Source organism: Chelonia mydas, chromosome 1 (assembly GCF_015237465.2).
Source record: "Chelonia mydas isolate rCheMyd1 chromosome 1, rCheMyd1.pri.v2, whole genome shotgun sequence".
In the NCBI taxonomy this organism is placed as follows: domain Eukaryota; kingdom Metazoa; phylum Chordata; order Testudines; family Cheloniidae; genus Chelonia; species Chelonia mydas.
The window spans coordinates 345,799,303-345,821,925 of record NC_057849.1 but is presented as its reverse complement, the minus strand read 5'-3'; the positions used below and the strand labels follow the sequence as shown (position 1 = coordinate 345,821,925).

The 22,623-nt window shown below is 54.0% G+C and overlaps 1 protein-coding gene and 1 long non-coding RNA gene across 3 annotated transcripts in view; one reads left to right on the top strand and one right to left on the bottom strand.

Moving 5' to 3' along the window:
• Nucleotides 1-22,623, bottom strand: part of SND1 (staphylococcal nuclease and tudor domain containing 1) — a 480,324-nt gene that overhangs the window by 237,100 nt on the left and 220,601 nt on the right. For both annotated transcript variants that reach the window (XM_037889493.2, XM_037889494.2), the window contains exon 13: nucleotides 11,974-12,084. In XM_037889493.2, the coding sequence (XP_037745421.1) occupies nucleotides 11,974-12,084 (111 nt within the window). The remainder of the gene's footprint in view (nucleotides 1-11,973; nucleotides 12,085-22,623) is intronic.
• On the top strand, nucleotides 13,150-15,171 carry LOC122461592. Its single transcript, XR_006283579.1, has 3 exons — nucleotides 13,150-13,194; nucleotides 13,511-13,513; nucleotides 15,021-15,171. It is a non-coding gene; the product is annotated as an uncharacterized LOC122461592 (long non-coding RNA).

The window sequence follows — 22,623 nt, the reverse complement described above, 5'->3', positions numbered from 1 at the left end:
CACGGGGACATATCTCAAAGAAGAACTCGGAGTTCTAGTGGATCACAAATTGAATGAGAGTCAACAATGTGATGCGGTTGAGAAGAAGGCTGCTATCATCCTGGGGTGTGTTAACAGGAGCATCTTATGTAAAATGGGAGGTAACTGTCCGGATCTACTCAGCACTGGTGAGGCCTCAGCTGGAGTACTGTGTCCAGTTCTGAGCGCCACACATCAGGAAAGATATAGATAAATTGGAGAGAGAGTCCAGAGGACAGCAACCAAAACAATGAAAGGTTTAGAAGACCTCACCTATGAGGAAAGGTTAAAAAACTGGACATGTTTAGTCTTGAGAAGAGAAGGCTGAATGGGGACTTGATAACAGTCTTCACATATGTAAAAGGTAGTTATAGGAAGACTGATCAGTTGCTCTCCATGTCCACACCAAGGGTAGGATAAGAAGTACCTGACTTACTCTGCAGCAAGAGATGTTGCTTAGATATTAGGAAAACTTTCTGGCAACAAGGAGAGTTAAGCATGGGGACCGTCACCCAGAGAGGTTGTGGAATCCCTGGTAGAGGTTTAAGAACAGATTGGACTTAATCCTGCCTCAGAGCTGGACTAGATGACCTCTCAAATCGCCTTCCAGCCTAACATTTCCATGGTTCTGAGACCCACCCAACATTGGCTTAAAAACCAGGACATTAAAAACAATTGAAATCAATCTTATAGATCCCCAGGCCAGAAGGGACCACTGTGATCACCTGCTCTGACCTCCTGTACAGCACAGGCCACAGGACTTCCCTGGATTAACTCCTGGTGGAGTAAAAAGTGGTTAAAAGGATGGCAAGTTAAACCGCAGCGGGAGCTGAAGAGCTCCTGACTTTCAGGGTACTACACTCGTAACACCAACATTGCTCTGCCTTCTAGTCTATCACCTTTGTGGACTGCTTGCAAATGCAACTGCATGAGAAGCCATCCAGGCTATTTGTAAAGTTTTCATGTAATTTGTGGCTTGTCTCGCTTGTTGTTGGAGAGGAAAGAGGGAGAGAGATGCAAGCAATACCCCAGATAAGCTCACCAGAACTGAAAGGTCTCTGAACACAGATGGCAGGTTAAAGGGTAACACACACATTTATTAAAGCCTGGAACAGCTCCTTCCCCTGACAGGTTTGTCCTTTTCCATTTGCAAATGCCAAGTTTATTTTCCAGGTGTTTCTAGCAGAGCAAACGCTTATTATGGCTGCTGTTGGTCAGCCTCTCGCTGCCCCGGCCTCAGTGATGTCGGCAGGAAAGGAGCAGGGCTCTGTGGATCTGTTAATTGCTCCATGCAGCCCAGCAGGGGGAGCTCACCACACTTTTTAATGAGGCAAAGTGGGGTTTGTTTAATTTCCCAAATAGATGGATATTGTTATACAGCCATAGGTGTTAGAATGCAGAGACACACCTTTCGTCCACAGGCCTGGAGTAAAGGAAATCAGCACTCTATTTTACAGATGGGGAAACTGAGGCATTCCCAGCCCTGTGGTCTATGTACTCTGCCATGCTGCCTCTGTCTCAGCAACGGGAGAATTAAGCAAGCATGTGGTGAACGTCCCACTGGGTTAGACCAATCCGAGGGCAGGCAAGGAGTACAGCTATCAACCTGGCTCCAAGCTGCCCTTGCTGGATAACATTACTGAGATGGAGGCAGGACTCCTCCATCATCCTGGCCCACGTAGTCCCCAGACAGAGGAAGCACCGAGACTGCACTTGTTCTGTCCGTGCATCTCCTCACAATGGGAGGAGGTTGAGTTTCCCAGCTGTCATCTGGCCATGGGGTTTTGCTGGCTTAGTCGCAGGCTCCCAGCACAGGGTGGGGAGACCACTCTGAAATGGACCTTTTCCATGCCAAGATCCCAGGGCATGGTGCAGGGCAGTGGATCAGCCACTCTGGCCAGGGATCTGCTCCAGGGTTCAGGGCACGCTCACCTTTCCCATTCAACACGTGAGGCCGCTGGGAAAGACGTCAGGGTTCCATGGGACTCTCTGCCATCCGCGTACTGACAGCATGCAGACAGCTTGGCACCTTTGCTTCTCCCAGGCACTTGAATGAGACCGATCCTGCTGGTGGTTGGGGAAGGACTTGGAGAGTCTGACAAGGGCAGTTGTTGGGTGAGGAGTCACCCATTGCTTCCAGAGACCCAGGTGGCAAGGTGGGCAAAGTGCCCATGCTCAGCACGATTGCTCTTGGACCTGGGCCTTGCCGAACCTTGGAGACTTCCACAGACGACGATGGCGACGCATCCTGCCTGGGGCCACTCCTGAGGGGCACAACGCAGCAACCTTCCCTGCCTGCAGGGACTAGCCATGGAGAACACGCCAGGCCAGCACTCCAGCAACCTCGCTGGATCTCAGAGCGTCTCCACGGGCAATTCGAGGGCTTGACTGTATGTGGCTGAAGTCCTCTACCATTGTTACTCTGCATGCTGTGCTCTCACTAACTTACCTGGCTTGGAATACCTGGGGGCAGTTCTGGAATCACCATCCCCAGTACTCATGCCCCAGAAGGTTGCTTGACCTTCACAGCCTGTTGCCAGTCCCATCTGCTCTCTCCAGCTGCTGGATACAGAGGATGGACCTCCTGGGTGTTTTGTTTTCAGAACTGCTAATGGACTGGGGGTGGAGGGGATGTTACTCTTGTGTCTGTGGGTTATTGTCTACGCTGGAAATTTGCCTCAATTCCAGCCACCACTGCAATGGCTCCAGTACAAGAGCTGACAAGGCAAGTCATGGCTCGTGTTTATCACTGCTTGAAACCGGGGTGAGCTGCAGCAGACCCAGTCGCCGCTCCCCTTGCCCGTGTGTGGCATCGATGGCTGGAATCAAGGCAAAGGCCGGTACAAACAAGGCCTCTGTTTCAATCATGGTGGAGCAATGGGCAGGGTGTGGGGTCTGTTTAAAAAGGTTTCCTGCTGTCGCCAGCAAGATGGTCACATCTGCTTTAATGGCGTTTCACTCCCATAGCTGCCTGCCCAGACACCTAGGCACTCGCTGGACATCTCTATACATTGGACTACCAATGAGAAGCATTGCCAGATCAGTCCTGGTACAAAAAAATCACACGTTCCCCCAGCTCTCCCCCCTCTGGGTTCGGCCTTGATTTCTGCAGCCCTCAGACTCTCACATTGGACTCAAAATAAAAGCTCCTGACTTTTCAAACTTCCCCTACTGAGCCGCTACTGGCTGCTCCTAGGCAAGCGGCATGCCTTTGTTCAGACTGGTCCGTGACCAACACAAAATGGGAGGGAAAGATTCTCAGCCCTACGGAGGCTTTTTAGAGCCATCAGTCTGCTGAGGTATCATTTGGGAGCAGTGAAGAACAGGCCGACCTGTTAAATGGTAGGCATGGGTTTTTAGAAATCAGAACCACTCAGTGATTCCAGGGATAAGTGGCTTGGCAGCAGATGGCTGTTTGCAGGAAAGCAGCTACCTGCTCCGTTTCTGAAGGGGAAGTTGTTAAACTTGCTAGCAGTGACAGCAAGCTGCCTACCGTGTTCCACCCAAACTCACTCCCTGACGCTTCAGGGTGACAGAATCGTGCAGAGGAGCCAGACACATCAGGGCTTCACACAGTGAACTTGTGAGAGTCCTGCCAAGCTTAGGGGTGGAGCGTCCCCACAGTGAATTAGGCCCTCGATACTGACAGTATCTTATTCCAGAAGAACTTGTTCTTCCAAAGCAGAGGTCAATACGTCATGTGAAAAAGTATTTGTGTTTATGGTCCTCGAGACTCGCCTGGTGGCTGTCATTTCTGGGGGTTCAGATACCACCTCAGGGCGCATCTGGCTCCCAGCGTGGGCTGAAGAGGTGGCGTTTTAGGGACACAGTTCTTCGAAGGAGCTGTTAAGTCACAATCCTTTCTGCCTTTGCCCCAAAAGATGCCCAGAGGGAAGTTCAGATTCTGATCTCAGTTGCCCCACTGTCAATCCAGAGTAACTCACTTCAGTGGAGTTACTCTGGATTCACACCAGGGTAACAGAACATGGCCCTCATTTTCAAAGTCCCGTGAGAGCTACTGCTGAATGCACACTTAAGGCATCCAAACCTTAACTCTCCCCGGTGGGGACATCGTGCAGCAAAGAACTGGGGCAGAGGGGTTTAAAAAGAAAAAAATCACTTGACTCTGGGATCATACCCACCAGAACACATTCGTTATACTGGTATGGAGATTGCACAGTGTCACTCTGGGGCAGAGTTAAGGTTGTTTGGGTGCCTGAGTGGCACATTGCCATGCTGTGACAAAGCAGGACTGTTCTTAATGTTTCCTCTGAATAGTGTGGGGATGCCTCAGTTTCCCCTATGCAGTTCTTAAGTATCTAGGTGGTGGGGTAAGGGTGTATGATCATTGCAGAGCCCTAGAGGGCAGGTGTGGGCAGGGGTCTGGACACAGAGAAGGGCCGACACCCTGTTTCCTGGCAACTGATGACCTGGCCCTTCCCCCCTGCAAGGTGAGAGCTAAAGGGTCGGAGAACAAAGGAATCCGGTGACCTCCTGGCCCGGGAAAGGGACAAAGCACAGAAGAGGAGGGGCTGGAGAGAGTTTCAGTTTGGGGCTGGCTGCGGACATGGAGTGAAGGGCAGACGTGATTGTCTGGCTCACTGCCCCCCCCAAAATGGACCCAGCTGAGGGGTCCTGTTTTTTGCACCTACAAGCTCTGTGTTAGACCATGTTCCCGTCGTCTAACAAACCTTCTGTTTTACTGGCTGGCTGAGAGTCCCGTCTGACTGCGGAGTTGTGGGGCAGGACCCTCTGGCTTCCCCAGGACCCCGCCTGGGCGGACTCGCTGGGGGAAGAGCACGGAGGGGCAGAGGATGCTGAATGCTCCGAGGTCAGACCCAGGAAGGTGGAAGCTGTGTGAGCTGTGTGTCCTGAAGACTGTCTGCTCACAGAAAGGAGACTTCCCCAGAGTCCTGACTAGCTCTGTAGGGAGCAGTTCCAGAGCATTACCCGGGGACTCCATGACACATGCTTCTACAGCTTTGGGTTTCTTTTACGTTTAACCTCCACTCTGAATGTCTTGGGTTTATGAATGCTTGTTTTGGGGACAATTCCATCAGCCCTGGAAGGTATTTTACCCTAAATCACCAGGCTCAGCCCGAGCTCCGGTTCCTGTCATTTGTGCCTGGCAACGTCAAGTCTTGGTTCTCCCTTGTGGAGGGAAGCCTGCATTCGTAGGCCTGGCTTGTCTTCCTCAGTCCGACAGAAACCAGGGGCTGGATGTTCAGCGTGACACTGGGATTCCGACCTAGGTTCTATTCCTAGCTTGGACGCTCATTTCCTCATGATTTGGGAAAGTGCTTTCCCCGCTCTGCGTCCCAGCTTCCTTGTCGGTAAAACGGGGATAAGACTCCTCTGAGAGTTATCAGGAAGATTTAGGTTTATAAAGATCTTAGAGACTCGACTGCCTGGGGAGCACTTTGATATCTGCAGCTGGGAAACATTCCACAAGTGCAAAGCATTGTAAACGCCCTCCCCTGAGCCCGGCCTTAGAGAGTGATCCCAAGCAAACAGCTCCCCCTCTAGCAGCAGATGCTACCTTAACTCCCTGCTGCATGGGGCATCTCATCCAGCTCCCTGAGCTGACTGTACTTGGAAAGCCTCCAAAATCAGCAAGCCAAAGAGGAAAGACTCTGCTTTACCCCATCTCCGAGCAGTCAGAGCAGCACAAACACGACAGCAGTTTGCTTAGGATCAAGCAGGAACACAGAGAGCTCACAGGTTACTTCAGCCTCTATGTTCCTTTCAGAACAAACGAAAGAAACCAAAGTGGAGTTCTCTGTCTTTATAGGGTCAAATGAAAAATGCAGGCGCAGAAAGCTACCAAGTATTTGCTCTTCAGAGCCTCTCTTCGAATCAGCTTCCCCAGGAGAAGAGATGTATGATCCTTTCGTCAGCCAGCCAGCCAGGGCCCTACAGATCACTGTGCTGAGCCTGTGTCCCAGAGACCCTGGTAGCTCTGTGTTTAAAATTGGTGACACACCAGAGAAAACAAGTGCCCTCTAATCTAGAGGCTGGAGCAGGGGGATGGGGATACGTCAGCTGAGACGCACATGCGGTTCTGGATGCCAGCATAGCTGTAGCCGGAACAGAAACCAAACCCTAATACTGCCAGCACCACTTAATGCCATCCGGGTGGGAGCTCGTGTTCACCGCTGCTACCAATGGATGCATAAAACTGCACACCTGGAATACCGTACCGGGGGCTGGTGGACGCGCACACGAGGGCAGGGGCCTGGATGGATTAACTTGTGCGGGTAGGACTAAAGCTAGCTTGCGTAGCTTGGGTAAGGGCAGACTAAGGGCGAAAAAAGGGTACAAGTATGCATAGCTTGGGTAAGGGCAGAAGAATGGAACAGGGTACAAGTATTTAATGGTGCAGACGCCAAGGAAGCAGAGGAATTGTTTAGTGCAGAGAAAGGGGATTTGACGTGGAGGGAAAGGAAAGGGAATAGCAAATCAGACTTCCCCGCAGACTCCGGACTAGTCTCCCAAGGCAAGCCGTGTTTCATCTCCTCCCACACACAGCTAGAGGGGACAGCACACTCACACAACTAGGGAGGGTCTAGCAGCTAGGACTCCACAGCTAAGGCTGAGCTGAGCTGAATCCTCTTGGGCCTGAGGCCGCAGTAGCCGGGGATAAGGAATGTATGGGACCCAGCGGGGTCTCCCGTCTCTGTCTTGCAGGATGCTATGGGAATCGACAAGAAGGTGGCTGAGCAGCCAGGCCAAGTCCTGAATGGTGGAACATGAAGAACAACAGGCTTGAGAGAGAAATAATCGACCAGGAAGCCTATAGGGAGCAGCAGGGCCAGCTGGTTCGGTGCCTGACTCCAAAACATCCCGAGGACCCCTAGAGAGTATACAGTCCCTAGAGCAGGAGAGGGCAAACTACTGCCCACAGGCCGGATCCAGCCCGTCGGGGCCTTCAGTCTGGCCTGTTGGAGTGCCAGCCCTGTGGCGCAGGGGGGCAGAGGGCTCTGGGCGCTGCCCTCGCCTGCAGGCTCTGCCCCCTGCAGGTCCCATTGGCCGGGAACGGGGAACTGCGGCCAATGGGAGCTTCAGGAGTCATACCCACAGGCCAGGGCAGCGCGCAGCAGAGCTGCATGCCCCGCCCTGCCCCACCCCCAGGAGCCACTGCCGGACATGCTGGCCACTTCCAGGAGCGGAGTGGGGCCAGGGCGGGCAGGGAGCCTGCCTTAGCCCTGCTGCACGCTGCTGCCACCCTGGAGCTGCTCGAGGTAAGTGGTGCCAGGCCAGAGCCCACACCCCGAACTCCTCCTGCACCCTCTGCCTTGAGCCCCCTGCTGCACCCCAACCCCCTGCCCTGAGCCCCCTCCTGCACTCTGCACCCCCAACCCCTACCCTCAGCCCCCGCTGCCCCCCTCCTGCACCCCAAGCCCCTTCCCTGAGCCCCCTACCCCCTTCCTTGAGCCCCCTGCCAAGCCCCCTCCTGCACCCAATCCTGAGCCCCCTGCAGCACCCTGCACTCCAGCCCCTTCCTGCACACCGCACCCCCTCCCACACCCCACACTCCCCGCCCTACATTCATGGCCCTGCATACACCTTCCCCACCCAGACGTGGCCCTCGGGCCAAAAAGTTTGCCCACCCCTGCCCTAGAGGATTAAACTCAGCGCAGCCTTAGATCTCAGAGCTACTAGAGCAAACTGCGCTTCAGAGATACCAGCTTCTCCCATCCTCATTCTCCTTAACTCTGCCCCCCAGATACACCAGCCTCTCCTCCTCCTCAACTCTGCCCCCAGAAATATCAGCTTCCCTGTTCTGTTCATCCTCCTTAACTCTGCCCCGGGGGGAGGGATAGCTTAAGTGGTTTGAGCATTGGCCTGCTAAATACAGAGTTGTGAGTTCAATCCTTGTCGGGGGCCATTTAGGGATCTGGGGCAAAAATTGGGGATTGTTCCTGCTTTGAGCAGGAGGTTGGACTAAATGACCTCCTGAGGTCCCTTCCAACCCTGATATTCTATGATTCTATGAACACCACACCCCCACCCCCCGCCGCGCCATCCTTTGCTCCTTCAAGCAGGTCCAGCTGTGCCCATTGTATTATTTCAGGTTCTAGGTCTTGCTCCCAGGGCTGGCAGAAGGCTGCAGACTATGGCTATGGACTGGAAGGACTCTGGTAAAGCCACCGTACTGATCCATGCCCCCATTCTCCCATCCGCCCTTCATCCTTTGCATGCTGGGGGCGATAAGAAGCCCGCATGTGCCTGGACTCATACGCACAAGTCTCTGATACAGTGATTCTGCTTCACCTCTGAAGCGTGTCAGTGCTGTAATTTTGTGGTGTGGACAGGCAGGCTCACCACCTCCCTCTGCCTCTAATGACACGTGTGTAATTGAGGGCCAGCAGGCTCTTAATGACCAGGGAGCAATCATTGTTAGCATTCCATTTGCCTAGGCAAGCATCTGGAGCGGCTCTCTGGGCGGGCCGCGGTTTGCTGGCAAGGCGGCCTGAGCTGACCAAGCCACTGGACACTTTACCTGTGCATGGAGTCTCGGCCGCAGGGGCTGTGACCAGCCGCGTGTTGCTCAGACCTGCGCCAGCTGTGCCGACAAGCTGTCTACACTACAGCCCCTTCACACTGTCCGGCAGCGGCACAGGCCTTACCACAGGTGTCAACGTGATTTGTGGAGACTTCACAAGGGGCCTTGGCGCAGTGAGAAACTGGCCCCTGGTGCGGACACCAGACCTGGCACGTGCGTGAGTGGGAGCCCAAGTGCCCGAACTGCTGGGTTTTCCCTGGGCCAACAGTAACGCCAGGCACTGTCAGGGGATTTGCTTCAGTTTGACCTTCACTCTGGATTTCCCCACATTCTAAGAGTGCCTTTGATCACCACAAGATTCCTGCCTGGGTTTCCTGACACTCTCCAGCCTAACCATCTGGGCCCTGCTGTAGGTTCATAACAGGTTTTGATTGTATGCCATGTACGGGGAGCCAGGGACCCCATGACATTGCAAAGCCAAGCAGGGTCCACCCAGCGTGAGCAAGCCCATTTCCCTCCACTCCCCAGCTCCCTCCTACTCGCCACTTCGCTGCTGGTCGCCAGGGCCTATCAAGGATGGACCATGGATCCTGGCCAGACTTTATGTAGGCTGCAGGGAGAAAGGCATGTGGACCATCTCACAGCTCGGCAGAGCTCCAGTAAGCCTTTCCAAGGCATGGACCCATGCCCCAACTCCCTAAAAGTCATTGGCATCTTCCTGCCTTAATTCGCCTCTCCTAGCTTCTCCCTTCCCTCTCTGCTCTTCACACAATGATGCCATCAACCGTTCCAACACCTCCCCTCACTCGCCCCCTGCTCCACAGCTCCCAGGCCCTCCAGTGGCAGGACAAGACCCTGACGCCTGTACCGCCTCCACAAGCGGCTTCAGCTTGGCACTGCTTGGCTTTAAAGTCCAATGGTCAATGCATCGGCCACCAGCCCTGAAACGCACGTGCCGCCGGGCTGGCCCACAGCAGCTGTTCCACAGCCGCACAGCAAGGCAGCGCAGCAGCAGAGGGCCACAAGGGAAGATGTCTCCCCTACCCAACCACAACGGAAGGGAGGAGTTGGGAAGCAGGTGCCCACAACAGCCTGTGGCCAGACACCCGGCTGATACCTCACCCCCACCACCCCTGCTGGAAGCAGAGTCACCCGCCAGTTCTCTGCTCTGAGCCTGGGGGCAGCACAATGGACACCCCAGTGCATCACCACCAGGAGGCACAAGCAGGTGGGAGTGAACCCCCAAACAGCAGAGGGGACACACGCACACTTTGATTTCAGGGGGACATTTCAGACTGATAGGGTTTGACTGGACCCCAGACTTCACCACAGACTGCCTGCTTCTGTAGAGCTAGCCCAGTAACGCTACCACCGTGCCTCAGTTTCCCCAGGGGTTCTCAAGCTGGGGTCGGGACCCCTCAGAGGGTCGCGAGGTTCTTACATGGGGGGTTGTGCGCTGTCAGCCTCCACCCCAAACCCTGCTTTGCCTCCAGCATTCATAATGGCATTAAATACATAAAAAGTGTTTTTAATTTATAAGAGTGGGGTCGCACTCAGAGGCTTGCAGTGTGAAAGGGGCCACCAGTACAAAAGTCTGAGAACCCCTGGGCTATCCCCAGCTGCACACCTACCGGTGGCCTCTTGTAATGTTAGCAAAGTGCTCTGGGATCCCAGGATGAAGCAGCAGTACAAACCAGGAGGTTCACTGAGCTGCCCGGGGCTGGGGGATGTGGGTGACGGGAGCTGCTCGGTCTGGCCTGCTATCGGTCAGAGAAGGGAGGGGATCTGGGTAATGAGGACGCACCAGGCAAAAGGAACACTTGCCTGCATTTCTCTCACCAAGATAACCCCAACCTAATTACATGAGCACAGAATGTGTCTAAAGTCCTTTGAATCCGCTCAGATGTTGTATTCTTTAAATGCAATTACTGCTCCTGCAGACAGGCAGGGGCCGGAAGCTCTTGATGCTTTCTGCTGTGCACGCGGCCCCAGGGAACGAAGCTCAGGCCTTTGAACTCCCCTCAGCTTGACCACCTTTCCAAGCTTGATACATGCAATGGGCTGGAAGATTCCAACAATCTCCTAGGCATTTTTAAAATGTTATCTTCTTTAATCTGCCTGTTGGGAGCTCCAGAATTAACACGGAGAATCCAAATGCAACACACCATACCCACTGACTCACAGCACGCCTGGCACGCTGCCAGCACTACACAGCCCTTTGCAGCACCAGACATTCGCTCTGCAATGCAAGGCGCTGGGGGGTTTGCAGCACCCGCAGCCTTAGAGAGAGGCAGCTCAACAACGGCGAGGTGAGGCAGCATTCCAGATGAATGGGGCGTGAGAAGCACCCCTGGCTAGGGCAAGCCACACAGCTGGGGAGCAGGGGCAGAGTTTGGAAAAGCAAGAGGGCAACCGAGAACTCAACATGGAGCCAGAAAGGTCAGCGGAGGCGATGGGGGAGGGGGCTTGTCACGGAGTGTGGGGGAGTCCGGGACCTGCACCCCTCTTCCTGGGATTCACTGAGACTCTCAGCCAGCCAGTAAAACAGAAGGTTTATTGGACAATAGGAACACAGTCCAAAACAGAGCTTCTGGGTACAACCAGGACCCCTCAGTCAAGTCCTTCTGGGGGGCAGGGAGCTTAGACCCCAGCCTTGGGGTTCCCTGTGTTCCACCACCCAGCCCCAGACTGAAACTAAACCCCCCCAGCAGGCTCTCTCCTGCAGCCTTCGTCCAGTTTCCCAGGCAGAGGTGTTACCTCTCCCTCCCAGCTCAGGTTACAGGCTCTCAGGTCTCCCATCCCCAGTGAAACTCCCCTGCCACATTCCCAGGTCAACACTCCCCCCTCCCTGTTGCATCACAGGGCTACAGGGCATCACATGGCATGGGACTCATTCCCCCCAGCCCGGAGAGCTCAGGTCAGTCAGCAATCTGGGGAAGGGGCAGAGCATGGGGTGGACAGGGACTGAAGGGTGGGGAGCTAGGAAGCCCCTTCCCCTATTTGCTGCCCGAGGAGGAGGTGGGTATGGGAGGGAGGGTGATGAAACTGGAGGGGAGGTGCCTGCCCCGTCCCTATGGGGGCTCTGCTGTGACCCTTACCAGGCCCGGGAGAGCTGGGGCAGCAGTCAGGACAGCAGAATGGAGAACACCCAAGCATAGTCCATGCCGAGTGCCAGCACCTCCGCCCACCTCCCACCGCCCCCGCCGGGCTAATGCTCCCTCCGCTTTCCCCCCGCCCACGAAGTAGCCAAAGGAAGCGCCCTGTCCTTAGAGCTCACACACCGGGCCCGCTGCCCACCCTGTTGCGTGGCACTCTCCCACACCTCACTGCCGGGCATGCTCTCCTGCAGGCCCGCACCCACAATGCCCTTCACCCAGCAGCTATCCTGGCCCAGCACAGACACCCGCTCCCCCGCTTTGTTTGCAAGGCAACCAGCCGTGCCCACTCACCGTGCCTCCGCGGCCAGCAGCTCGTCATAGTGCGAGGATCGCTGGTCGTCATCCTGCCGGTAGCGGATGACCGTGGCAAGGCCCTTGCTCACTAGGGCCTCAGCGATGTTTCTGCAACACAAAGACACCGGGGACTCAGTCTGGGGGAAGGTGACGTAAGTCCTGGCAGCCCCCTCCATGCACATACCCCTGCACTGGGCATGGCTATGCCCTCTGCTACGTATGTAACGTGTAACACCACACAGGGGAGCTGCAGCAGCTCAGCGACGAGGCACAGCCCCAATGCGGGTCCCAAAGGGGAGCCCAGCAGCTGGCACCCACCAGCTGAGCGCTGCAGCATCCCTTGGTCCCTAGTACCCAGAAGAAGCCCAGGCAGGGGAAGGAAGGAGCAGCTGCTTCCCTCCCCATCCCTTTCTTGCCCACAGCCCCACTGGAGAGCAGCTCCTCACCCCACAGCTGTGATTCAGGGGGCCGCCTAGGAGCTGGCTTACTGGCTGCTTGGAGCTGCACAACTGGGCCTGGGTGGAAGTGAGGGGGCAAAAGCGAGCAGCTAGGGACAGGGCACTTCTGGGGACTAAGCCAACACCAAGCCCTGTTCACGGTGACGTTGCACCCCATAATACTTTATGGGAATATGCTCATGAATGTATATATGACATAACTGGAATATGTTTTATGCTACATATGCCATGTAACATATCTCTGTAAAGGTTATGAGCTACTGAATCGATTCATCCTATTTGTATGTATGTGTCATTTTTGCATTCAGAGTTATGAATTTTGGCCATGTACTTGTTTAATTTTAAGTAGCCTCAGTGAAGCAGTTGGTCAGCTTCCTGAGAAAAGACTATTCTCAGTAAGTGCCCAATCAAGAAACACTTAAGCCAACAATGAACTTGGAGACGTCAATCCCCATCTGACCTTTCCCAGGAATGTGACCTGGCTGGAAAGGAACTCAGTCATGCATGGACACGCAACTTGCCCATGTGATTCCAAAACTCCATCTTGGAGATGAATTTTGCATAGGAGAGAGGATGCTCCACCCACAAGAGAAAGTCTATTTAAGCCTCTGGGAGCCCTCTCCATTTTGTCTTCAGCTGGCTCAAGAGATAGGTATCCTTTGAGGGTGGAGAGGCTGAAAGAAACTGGAACAAAGGACAGTAACCATAGGAGTGAGAGTGATTGCTGGACCCAGACTAGAAGGAGACCAGTCTGTAAAAGGTTTCAGAGTAGCAGCCGTGTTAGTCTGTATCCGCAAAAAGAAAAGAAGGACCTGTGACACCTTAGAGACTAACAAATTTATTTGAGCATAAGCTTTCGTGAGCTACAGCTCACTTCATCGGATGCATGAAAAATACACTGTGGAGATTTATATACACAAAGAACATGAAACAATGGGTGTTACCATACACACTGTAAGGAGAGTGATCGGGTAAGGTGAGGTATTACCAGCAGGAGAGCGCAGGGGCGGGGAGGGGGGAGGAGGAGGACCTTTTGTAGTGATAATCAAGGTGGGCCATTTCCAGCAGTTGGCAAGAAGGTCTGAGGAACAGTGGGGGGGAGGGAGGGGGATAAACATGGGGAAATAGTTTTACTTTGTGTAATGACCCCATCCACTCCCAGTCTTTATTCAATACTAAGTTAATTGTATCCAGTTTGCAAATTAATTCCAATTCAGCAGTCTCTCGTTGGAGTCTGTTTTTGAAGTTTTTTTGTTGAAGAATTGCCACTTTTAGGTCTGTAATCGAGTGACCAGAGAGATTGAAGTGTTCCCCGACTGGTTTTTGAATGTTATAATTCTTGACGTCTGATTTGTGTCCATTTATTCTTTTACGTAAAGACTGTCCAGTTTGACCAATGTACATGGCAGAGGGGCATTGCTGGCATATGATGGCATATATCACATTGGTAGATGTGCAGGTGAACGAGCCTCTGATAGTGTGGCTGATGTGATTAGGCCCTACGATGGGGTCCCCTGAATAGATATGTGGACACAGTTGGCAACGGGCTTTGTTGCAAGGATAGGTTCCTGGTTTCGTGGTTCTGTTGTGTGGTTGCTGGTGAGTATTCGCTTCAGGTTGGGGGGCTGTCTGTAAGCAAGGACTGGCCTGTCTCCCAAGATCCGTGAGAGTGATGGGTCCTCCTTCAGGATAGGTTGTAGATCCTTGATGATGCGCTGGAGAGATTTTAGTTGGGGGCTGAAGGTGATGGCTAGTGGCGTTCTGTTATTTTCTTTGTTGGGCCTGTCCTGTAGTAGGTGACTTCTGAGTACTCTTCTGGCTCTGTCTATCTGTTTCTTCACTTCCGCAGGTGGGTATTGTAGTTGTAAGAATGCTTGATAGAGATCTTGTAGGTGTCTGTCTCTGTCTGAGGGGTTGGAGCAAATGCGGTTGTATCGCAGAGCTTGGCTGTAGACAATGGATTGTGTGGTGTGGTCTGGGTGAAAGCTGGAGGCATGTAGGTAGGAACAGCGGTCAGTAGGTTTCCAGTATAGGGTGATGTTTATGTGACCATCGCTTATTAGCACTGTAGTGTCCAGGAAGTGGATCTCTTGTGTGGACTGGTCCAGGCTGAGGTTGATGGTGGGATGGAAATTGTTGAAATCATGGTGGAATTCCTCAAGGGCTTCTTTTCCATGGGTCCAGATGATGAAGATGTCATCAATATAGCGCAAGTAGAGTAGGGGCGTTAGGGGACGAGAGCTGAGGAAGCGTTGTTCTAAGTCAGCCATAAAAATGTTGGCATACTGTGGGGCCATGCGGGTACCCATAGCAGTGCCGCCGATTTGAAGGTATACATTGTCCCCAAATGTGAAGTAGTTATGGGTGAGGACAAAGTCACAAAGTTCAGCCACCAGGTTTGCCGTGACATTATCGGGGATAGTGTTCCTGACAGCTTGTAGTCCATCTTTGTGTGGAATGTTGGTGTAGAGGGCTTCTACATCCATAGTGGCCAGGAGGGTGTTTTCAGGAAGGTCACCAATGGACTGTAGTTTCCTCAGGAAGTCAGTGATGTCTCGAAGACAGCTGGGAGTGCTGGTAGCGTAGCTTACTCGAACATCTCCGAGGGTGAGATTTCCTCTGTAATCACTTTCTTACTGTATTAGGTTTAGACTTGCGTGTTTTATTTTATTTTGTTTGGTAATTTACTTTGTTCTGTCTGTTATTACTTGGAACCATTTAAATCCTACCTTTTGAATTTAATAAAAATCACTTTTTACTTATTAATTAACCCAGAGTATGCATTGATGCGGGGGGGGGGGGGGGGGGGGGGGGGGGGGGAGAACAGCTGTGCATCTCTCTATCAGTGTTATAGAGGGCGAACAATTTATGAGTTTACCCTGTATCAGCTTTATAAAGCGTAAAACGGACTTATTTGGGGTTTGGACCCCATTGGGAGTTGGGCATCTGAGTGTTGGAGACAGGAACACCACTTAAGCTGTTTTCAGTTCTTAAGCTGTTTTCAGTTAAGCCTGCAGTTTGTGGGACATTGTTCAGAAAAAAAAGTGGGAAAGCGTGCCTGGCACCATTACCCAGGGTTCTTTCAACCCAACACTCTTGGTAACTTTTACTCTGTGCGAGGTGGTGTCAGGAAATAAATCAGGGGAGATACGGCCATCCGACCGATAGATGGCTGGCACAAACAGGACAACACAAGAGTGCTTTCACTTAAAGCTAAACTTTACTTACTCTCGAGCACTTACATCCGCAACAGGTTAGTAAAACACCCCCAACCCTTGATAATTACCGAAGCTGAGCGTGGCTCTCGAGTGACACAGCAGCAGCGTCTGCCGGTGGGGAAAACAAGATGCATCCAGAGGGAGAGTCCAGTCCCGAAGAGTCCCACCACCTCAAACTTCTCCCCCTTATTTATACATTAGTAATAGAATGACATGTCCCTTAAAGAAAACTTGTTAAGCAAGAGGTTCCAATGGGCAAGCAAGAAGCTCCTTCTGATCAGTGATTAACCAGGTGTGGCTTTTTCCAGAGTTTGCAGCCTTGAGGCCCCAATAGACATTCCTGGGGCACATCCTGCTCTTCGAAAATGCATGTATCAGCCACTTCAACACAATTCTGATCAGGAAGGATGTGGGGTCAAGCTGCCTTTTCTGTGGCACTCAAAACCGCCTCCCCACCTGCCTTGGTCAAGCTAAGTTTGCTACATGGCCACTTTACAGCCTGCGGACGTGGCTGCTTTTAGCAATAAGCCATAGTGGTTTCAGGCACTTTACTGGTTTGCGGGTATCTCCCCGTACAGCACAACCGGGCAGGGTTCTGGAGTCCCAAGCTGGCAGGGAAAGCAGGGGCAGTAGTAGTCTTGGCACATCAGCTGGCAGCCCCAAGGGGGTTTCTGTGATCCAACCCGTCACACACGGTTCACCCCGGTGAGCTGCACTGGGACCTGGACACAACAGCCAAACCTTCCCCTTGCAGCCAGCCTGACAAAGGCTGCCATCGCTCTCGTACATTCAGGACTGTGTACGTTTTTCTCAGCTGTGAAGGAAAGGTCAGGGGGGAAAGATCCTCAGTGCAGGGAGCGGATGCGGTATGAAGCCTGCATGCCAATCAGGGAGCGCGGTAAACTGGCTGCCATTGCATTATGCTGCTTTAAACAAATTCATGAATGGTACTTGGCCGAGTTCATCAGTAATTCTCCTCCAATTACACACATAGGGCAGGCACCGATAATTCACAACTTACAAACCCAGGACTCATCCCTTTAACAGCTTCCAACAAGCGTCTCCCCGCTCTGTGCCATGGGGAGGGGGTCAGGCTGGGCTGGTGCCGAAAGCTGAGATTAGGGCTCGCCTCAGAGTGGGGAGGGGGAAATCAGAGGATTCGTAAGCGAGGAAATCAGCAGCAGCGGGAGGCAGCTGCAGAGCTAGCACTCGAAATGCCAAGCAACCAGGAACAAGCACCTCAGCTCCTTTCCCAGGCACACTGGGGAAGGCAAACAGAAGGCTGTTTGCTACCAGCAGCCCACACACCCTTGCTTTCCTAGCCAAGCCAGGTGCTGCATTGAGCCACCTCCACTCCCCGCAATCCTCCCACACACACGCATGACAAAGCACTCTTTGCAAGCGTAGGTGCCCCCTCCCCCAACCCCTGAAGGACTCCGGGTGACTGAACCCCTTTTAAGGGGACAGAGGCACATGGTTAAATTATCTGCCCAGCACGTGTATCCTGCTTCCCAAGGCAACAGGGGTCTGCAGAGGCTCTCCCCAAGACATTGGACCTGCTGCCCGGAGAGACCGCTGCAACGGGGTGAGGCCTTCCAGCCCACGCACGGAGCCCGTCATGCCACAGGCCAGGGCAGAACAGCCACAGCCCGGATGTGGCACAAGGAACCCTGCTCTGGCCATGGATCCCTCCCTGCCGCACTGGCAGCTGAAGTGCCAGGCCACAGCACTCCGCTAACCTCAGCGCCTCCAGCTGCCAGCCACCTTCCGGCCTCTGGGGTCCCAGGGAACCACACAAGGGATGCAGAACACGCTGCCTTCCCTCTCTGGAGTCAGCTCGTCCACCACGCAGAAAACCTGAGGGGGGAGGGGGACAGGCTCCACCCAGCAGGAGCGTTCAGAGCCTCCAGGAGCCCTGCCGACCGACACCAGTAACCCCTCTGCCAATGGCACAACCTGCCGCCGTAAGCCACTCCACGAACCACAGCTCAGCGCAACCCGCCTCTCCCAGCACTACCCAGATCGCCCTCCCGCTGCCCAGCAACCAACCGAACACACATTGCAACAGTACAGCCCGGAAGGGAGAGCACCAGCGGCCCTGCAGGATGCATGCCTCCTGGCCACAGCAAAGGTCATGCATCCAGGCTTCTATGGCAGAGCCCTTCCATTGCATTCACGCTACCCTGCGAGGCTCTCAGGCATGGCAGGGGCCAGGACAGGGCTGAGATGGCCGCAGTTATGTCTCATGCCACACCCAGCGAGCTGTGATGGGCATCGGCATCCAGATCCCCTCCCTGGGGACTCACCCGTCAGCTTCTGTACAAGGCCACAAGGGGAGTGAGCTTTCACCAGGCATGCAGCAACACACAGGTGTCTCCCAGTTCTACCCCACCTTCCCGACACCCACGGTGCCAAATCGTGGCTTTCCAACAGACCGGATGAGATCAGCCTGGATCCTGGACAGAGCAGCAGCTGAAGCTGAGTGAGGGGAAAACCTCCCTGCCCTTAATCCTCCCTGTCGTTCCCAGAGGACATCTGCCCTCAGAGCGCCAAGACAATCTGTAGCTTGCGTCTGGGTGGACTCCCACACCATGGCCACGAACCCAGCCCCCTTCCCACCTCCACCTGGACTACATGGCTCAGCCTGAGGGCTCCCAGCAAATCACACCATGATCCTCAGCTGACGCCCTAAAGGCCGATGCTAGGTGCATCAGCCTCCCTGGAGCCGGACGCTGTCCCAGACTGCTTGAAGGGCAGTCCACGAGGGTTGGAGGAGGAGGGGGATCTGGAAGCAGAGCTGGGCTCGTTTTCCAACAGCGGAGTTTTGCTAGGATTAGCAGTTAGCAACTTGTTCCTGTGGCTTCCTCGAGGCCTGTTAGTGCACCAGCTCAGCAGCCTGAGCACCTGGACGGCAGCCAGGGAGGCCGGGGTTCAATCCCCAGGTAGCTTATTTTCTCCTTTTCGGCAGAAAGCATCCCAGAAGCTTGCTTTTGAACGGTGTTTGCAGATCGTAGTACAAAGCGAGGGGGGAAGGGAGCGAGAGAATGCCGAGTCTCCATTCCAGCTCTCAGCCAGTCAGCCAGCACATGCTGTTCGAATGCTGCTTGCTGAAGTTTGACACATTTCACATCTCTAAAGAAACGTCTGCGGCTTCTCGGCTCGTTGAGGTTCGTATTGTGCGTTTGTGCTGATGTTAAAAGCCAGAGCTTTGCAGCAGGGAGGGGGGCGGAACCAGAACAGCTGGTGCAAAGTGCCTTACAGAGAAGGTCTCGTCACGTTAGCCTAGATTTTGGATTCAGTATTACAGACGCTGTTGGGAGAGGAGCCCAGGCAGAGATTGGCACCTGACCTCCAGGAGGGCAGGCTAGCATCCTGTCTCCTCAGCTGGAGTTGAAAAACTAAGCATGAAATTAGCAACAGCAACGGCAACAAAGCTCCCAGCTCTGAACGGGGCTCATGGGAGCCAGGCACCAAGCCCTCTGCGCCCCACAAGGAACGGGACTTGGCTCGGGAAAGGTGCAGGAGAGGGAGTGTAGCCAGTATTCACCTCCAGGCCCGCTTCTGTGTGGGAAATAAAAGCCCCTCTCATGGGACAATGCTCCCGGTTTCACTTCACACCACACATGTCCTGGCACTAGGGCTATGCACCCTCCCTTGGGACAGGGAAAGCAAGACACTTCAACCGGCAGGTTTCCAAGAACACCAAAAAAAGACAGGACTACAGTACTGAAGAGCCAATACCGGGGCCTGGTGTACTCCAAGAGGTGCCCCAATGCAACGCCCATTCGAGACCGAGTTTGCAGGAATCCAGCTCTGGAGGACTCAAGAGCAAAGCCAAGTGGCTCGGGGAGTAGGAAACAACAGGTCAAGCTGTCCCTAGAGGACAGGGACTGGAGGAAAATGGGGGCTAGAGCCTAGCTCTCCCAGGGGGAGATCTCTGACCCAGGCTGACTGACTGAGTCGCTGGCATTTGGCAGGTGTCCAGTAAACTCTTGGCAGGTCTCAGTCCCCAGCGGACAGGTGTCCCCGTCGCCCCCTTGTTACCAACCTCAGTAGAGGGGCCTTGCAGCCAGAGCTCCCCCCTCCACACCCCTCTCCTGTCAGTCAGGGCTGAGGGGGCAGGAGCTTGACCCTCAGCTGCTCAGGTGGTGCCTGTTCCAGGGACGGAAAGCGAGTTCCAGTCCCTGGGGCTTGTAAACCTGGCCCCATTCCCAGCACGGTGTCCACACAAACACACTCACACCCTGCTCAGCACTGGCCAAGGCAGGCTGTGGGGAGCTCACTGGATCCACCGCGGGAGAGGCCAGATGCAACCCCACGCAGACTTCTGTGCACAGGCATCATCTTTACTGACGCGCACAGGCTGGCTCTGGCAGCGAGGCCAAGCCGAATGGGAGGCCCAGAGCGCTTCCTGGCAATCAGCGAGACCTGCACAGCAGCTATGGGAGTGGCGCTAGCTGGGCTCCTCCCCTCCATGCGCTGGGCAGCCCAAACCCCTGCTCCAGCCCTGGCATGCTCAGAGCCATTGGGCTCTGGACACAACTGGCACAGGGGCAAGGGGCAGAGCTGACCGGAGACTCCATCCTCCCCTGCACATTTGGGAAGCAGACACACCGTCTTCAGCAAACTGAGTGGCCATTTGCCATTCTCCAATTTTACATTGCTCCAGTACTTCCCATCCCCCAGCTCCTGCGGGAGCTGAAATGCAGCCAGCTCTGGGGTGGATGGCAGTGCTCCAGGTGAGGGGAATTCTCGCCAGGCATGCCAGGAGGAAAAAAAACAAAAAACTCCATTTCGGAACAGCCTGTGAGATCTGGGTCTGCGGCACTGCTGCAGCCCCGGAGCACAGGGAATCAAAGAATCATAGAATCATAGAATATCAGGGTTGGAAGGGACCCCAGAAGGTCATCTAGTCCAACCCCCTGCTCAAAGCAGGACCAAGTCCCAGTTAAATCATCCCAGCCAGGGCTTTGTCAAGCCTGACCTTAAAAACCTCTAAGGAAGGAGATTCTACCACCTCCCTAGGTAACGCATTCCAGTGTTTCACCACCCTCTTAGTGAAAAAGTTTTTCCTAATATCCAATCTAAACCTCCCCCATTGCAACTTGAGACCATTACTCCTCGTTCTGTCATCTTCTACCATTGAGAACAGTCTAGAGCCATCCTCTTTGGAACCCCCTTTCAGGTAGTTGAAAGCAGCTATCAAATCCCCCCTCATTCTTCTCTTCTGCAGACTAAACAATCCCAGCTCCCTCAGCCTCTCCTCATAAGTCATGTGCTCTAGACCCCTAATCATTTTTGTTGCCCTTTGCTGGACTCTCTCCAATTTATCCACATCCTTCTTGTAGCGTGGGGCCCAAAACTGGACACAGTACTCCAGATGAGGTCTCACCAGTGTCGAATAGAGGGGAACGATCACGTCCCTCGATCTGCTCGCTATGCCCCTACTTATACATCCCAAAATGCCATTGGCCTTCTTGGCAACAAGGGCACACTGCTGATTCATATCCAGCTTCTCGTCCACTGTCACCCCTAGGTCCTTTTCCGCAGAACTGCTGCCTAGCCATTCGGTCCCTAGTCTGTAGCGGTGCATTGGATTCTTCCATCCTAAGTGCAGGACCCTGCACTTATCCTTATTGAACCTCATCAGATTTCTTTTGGCCCAATCCTCCAATTTGTCTAGGTCCTTCTGTATCCTATCCCTCCCCTCCAGCGTATCTACCACTCCTCCCAGTTTAGTATCATCCGCAAATTTGCTGAGAGTGCAATCCACACCATCCTCCAGATCATTTATGAAGATATTGAACAAAACCGGCTCCAGGACCGACCCTTGGGGCACTCCACTTGATACCGGCTGCCAACTAGACATGGAGCCATTGATCACTACCCGTTGAGCCCGACAATCTAGCCAGCTTTCTACCCATCTTATAGTGCATTCATCCAGCCCATACTTCCTTAACTTGCTGACAAGAATGCTGTGGGAGACCGTGTCAAAAGCTTTGCTAAAGTCAAGAAACAATACATCCACTGTTTTCCCTTCATCCACAGAACCAGTAATCTCATCATAAAAGGCGATTAGATTAGTCAGGCATGACCTTCCCTTGGTGAATCCATGCTGACTGTTCCTGATCACTTTCCTCTCATGTAAGTGCTTCAGGATTGATTCTTTGAGGACCTGCTCCATGATTTTTCCAGGGACTGAGGTGAGGCTGACTGGCCTGTAGTTCCCAGGATCCTCCTTCTTCCCTGGCAAAGGCTGGCAAAGGGAGGGCACTGCTGACAGACGCAGCTCCAAGCCACTCACCCACCTGACGTGTTTTCAGCCGGAGCAGAGAAATCTCATTGCCTCCCTCCAGAAGCTGGAGTACGTAACCAAGGTGATACCGTGCCATGGAGGTGCCACTCCAGGGGCACCAGAGCTGACCCAACTGATACCACTCGGAGTAAAGTCTTCCGGCGATGGTGCACGCGACGGGCGCACACCTATACTGGAATAGACATGAGCAAGCACTGGAAGAAGAAGAGGGTAGTTGTTGAACCCCATGCTCACCATTCCCATTCGCTCCCTCAGAAAAGCCACTGCTATGCACAGAAGGGAGGGAGGGAGCTGGCAGGTGAAACCCAAGAGTCCTGGTCTCCTGCACTATTCCTAGCCCCATCACTGACTCAGGGTGACTTGCCCAGGGTCCCTCATGGCAGCTTCCAGGCCTCAGCTTCCACTGCTGGCATATAGGGCTACGACTGACCAGCCTACAAGGGGAAGCACTGAAATCCTCTGAGGGACAAGCCAGAGAGCCATCACCAGGAGCCTGCCCCCGGCTCCCGTGCGCACCCAGCACAAGCTTCCATGTTTGGCCAGAAGGGCCCAACACACAGCAAAGACACCTCAGCTCCTGAGACACATGTGCCCCTGGCAAGGAGCCGTACCTTGGGCCACTGCTTCCAGCCCACGGACCTGGGCAATAAGGGGT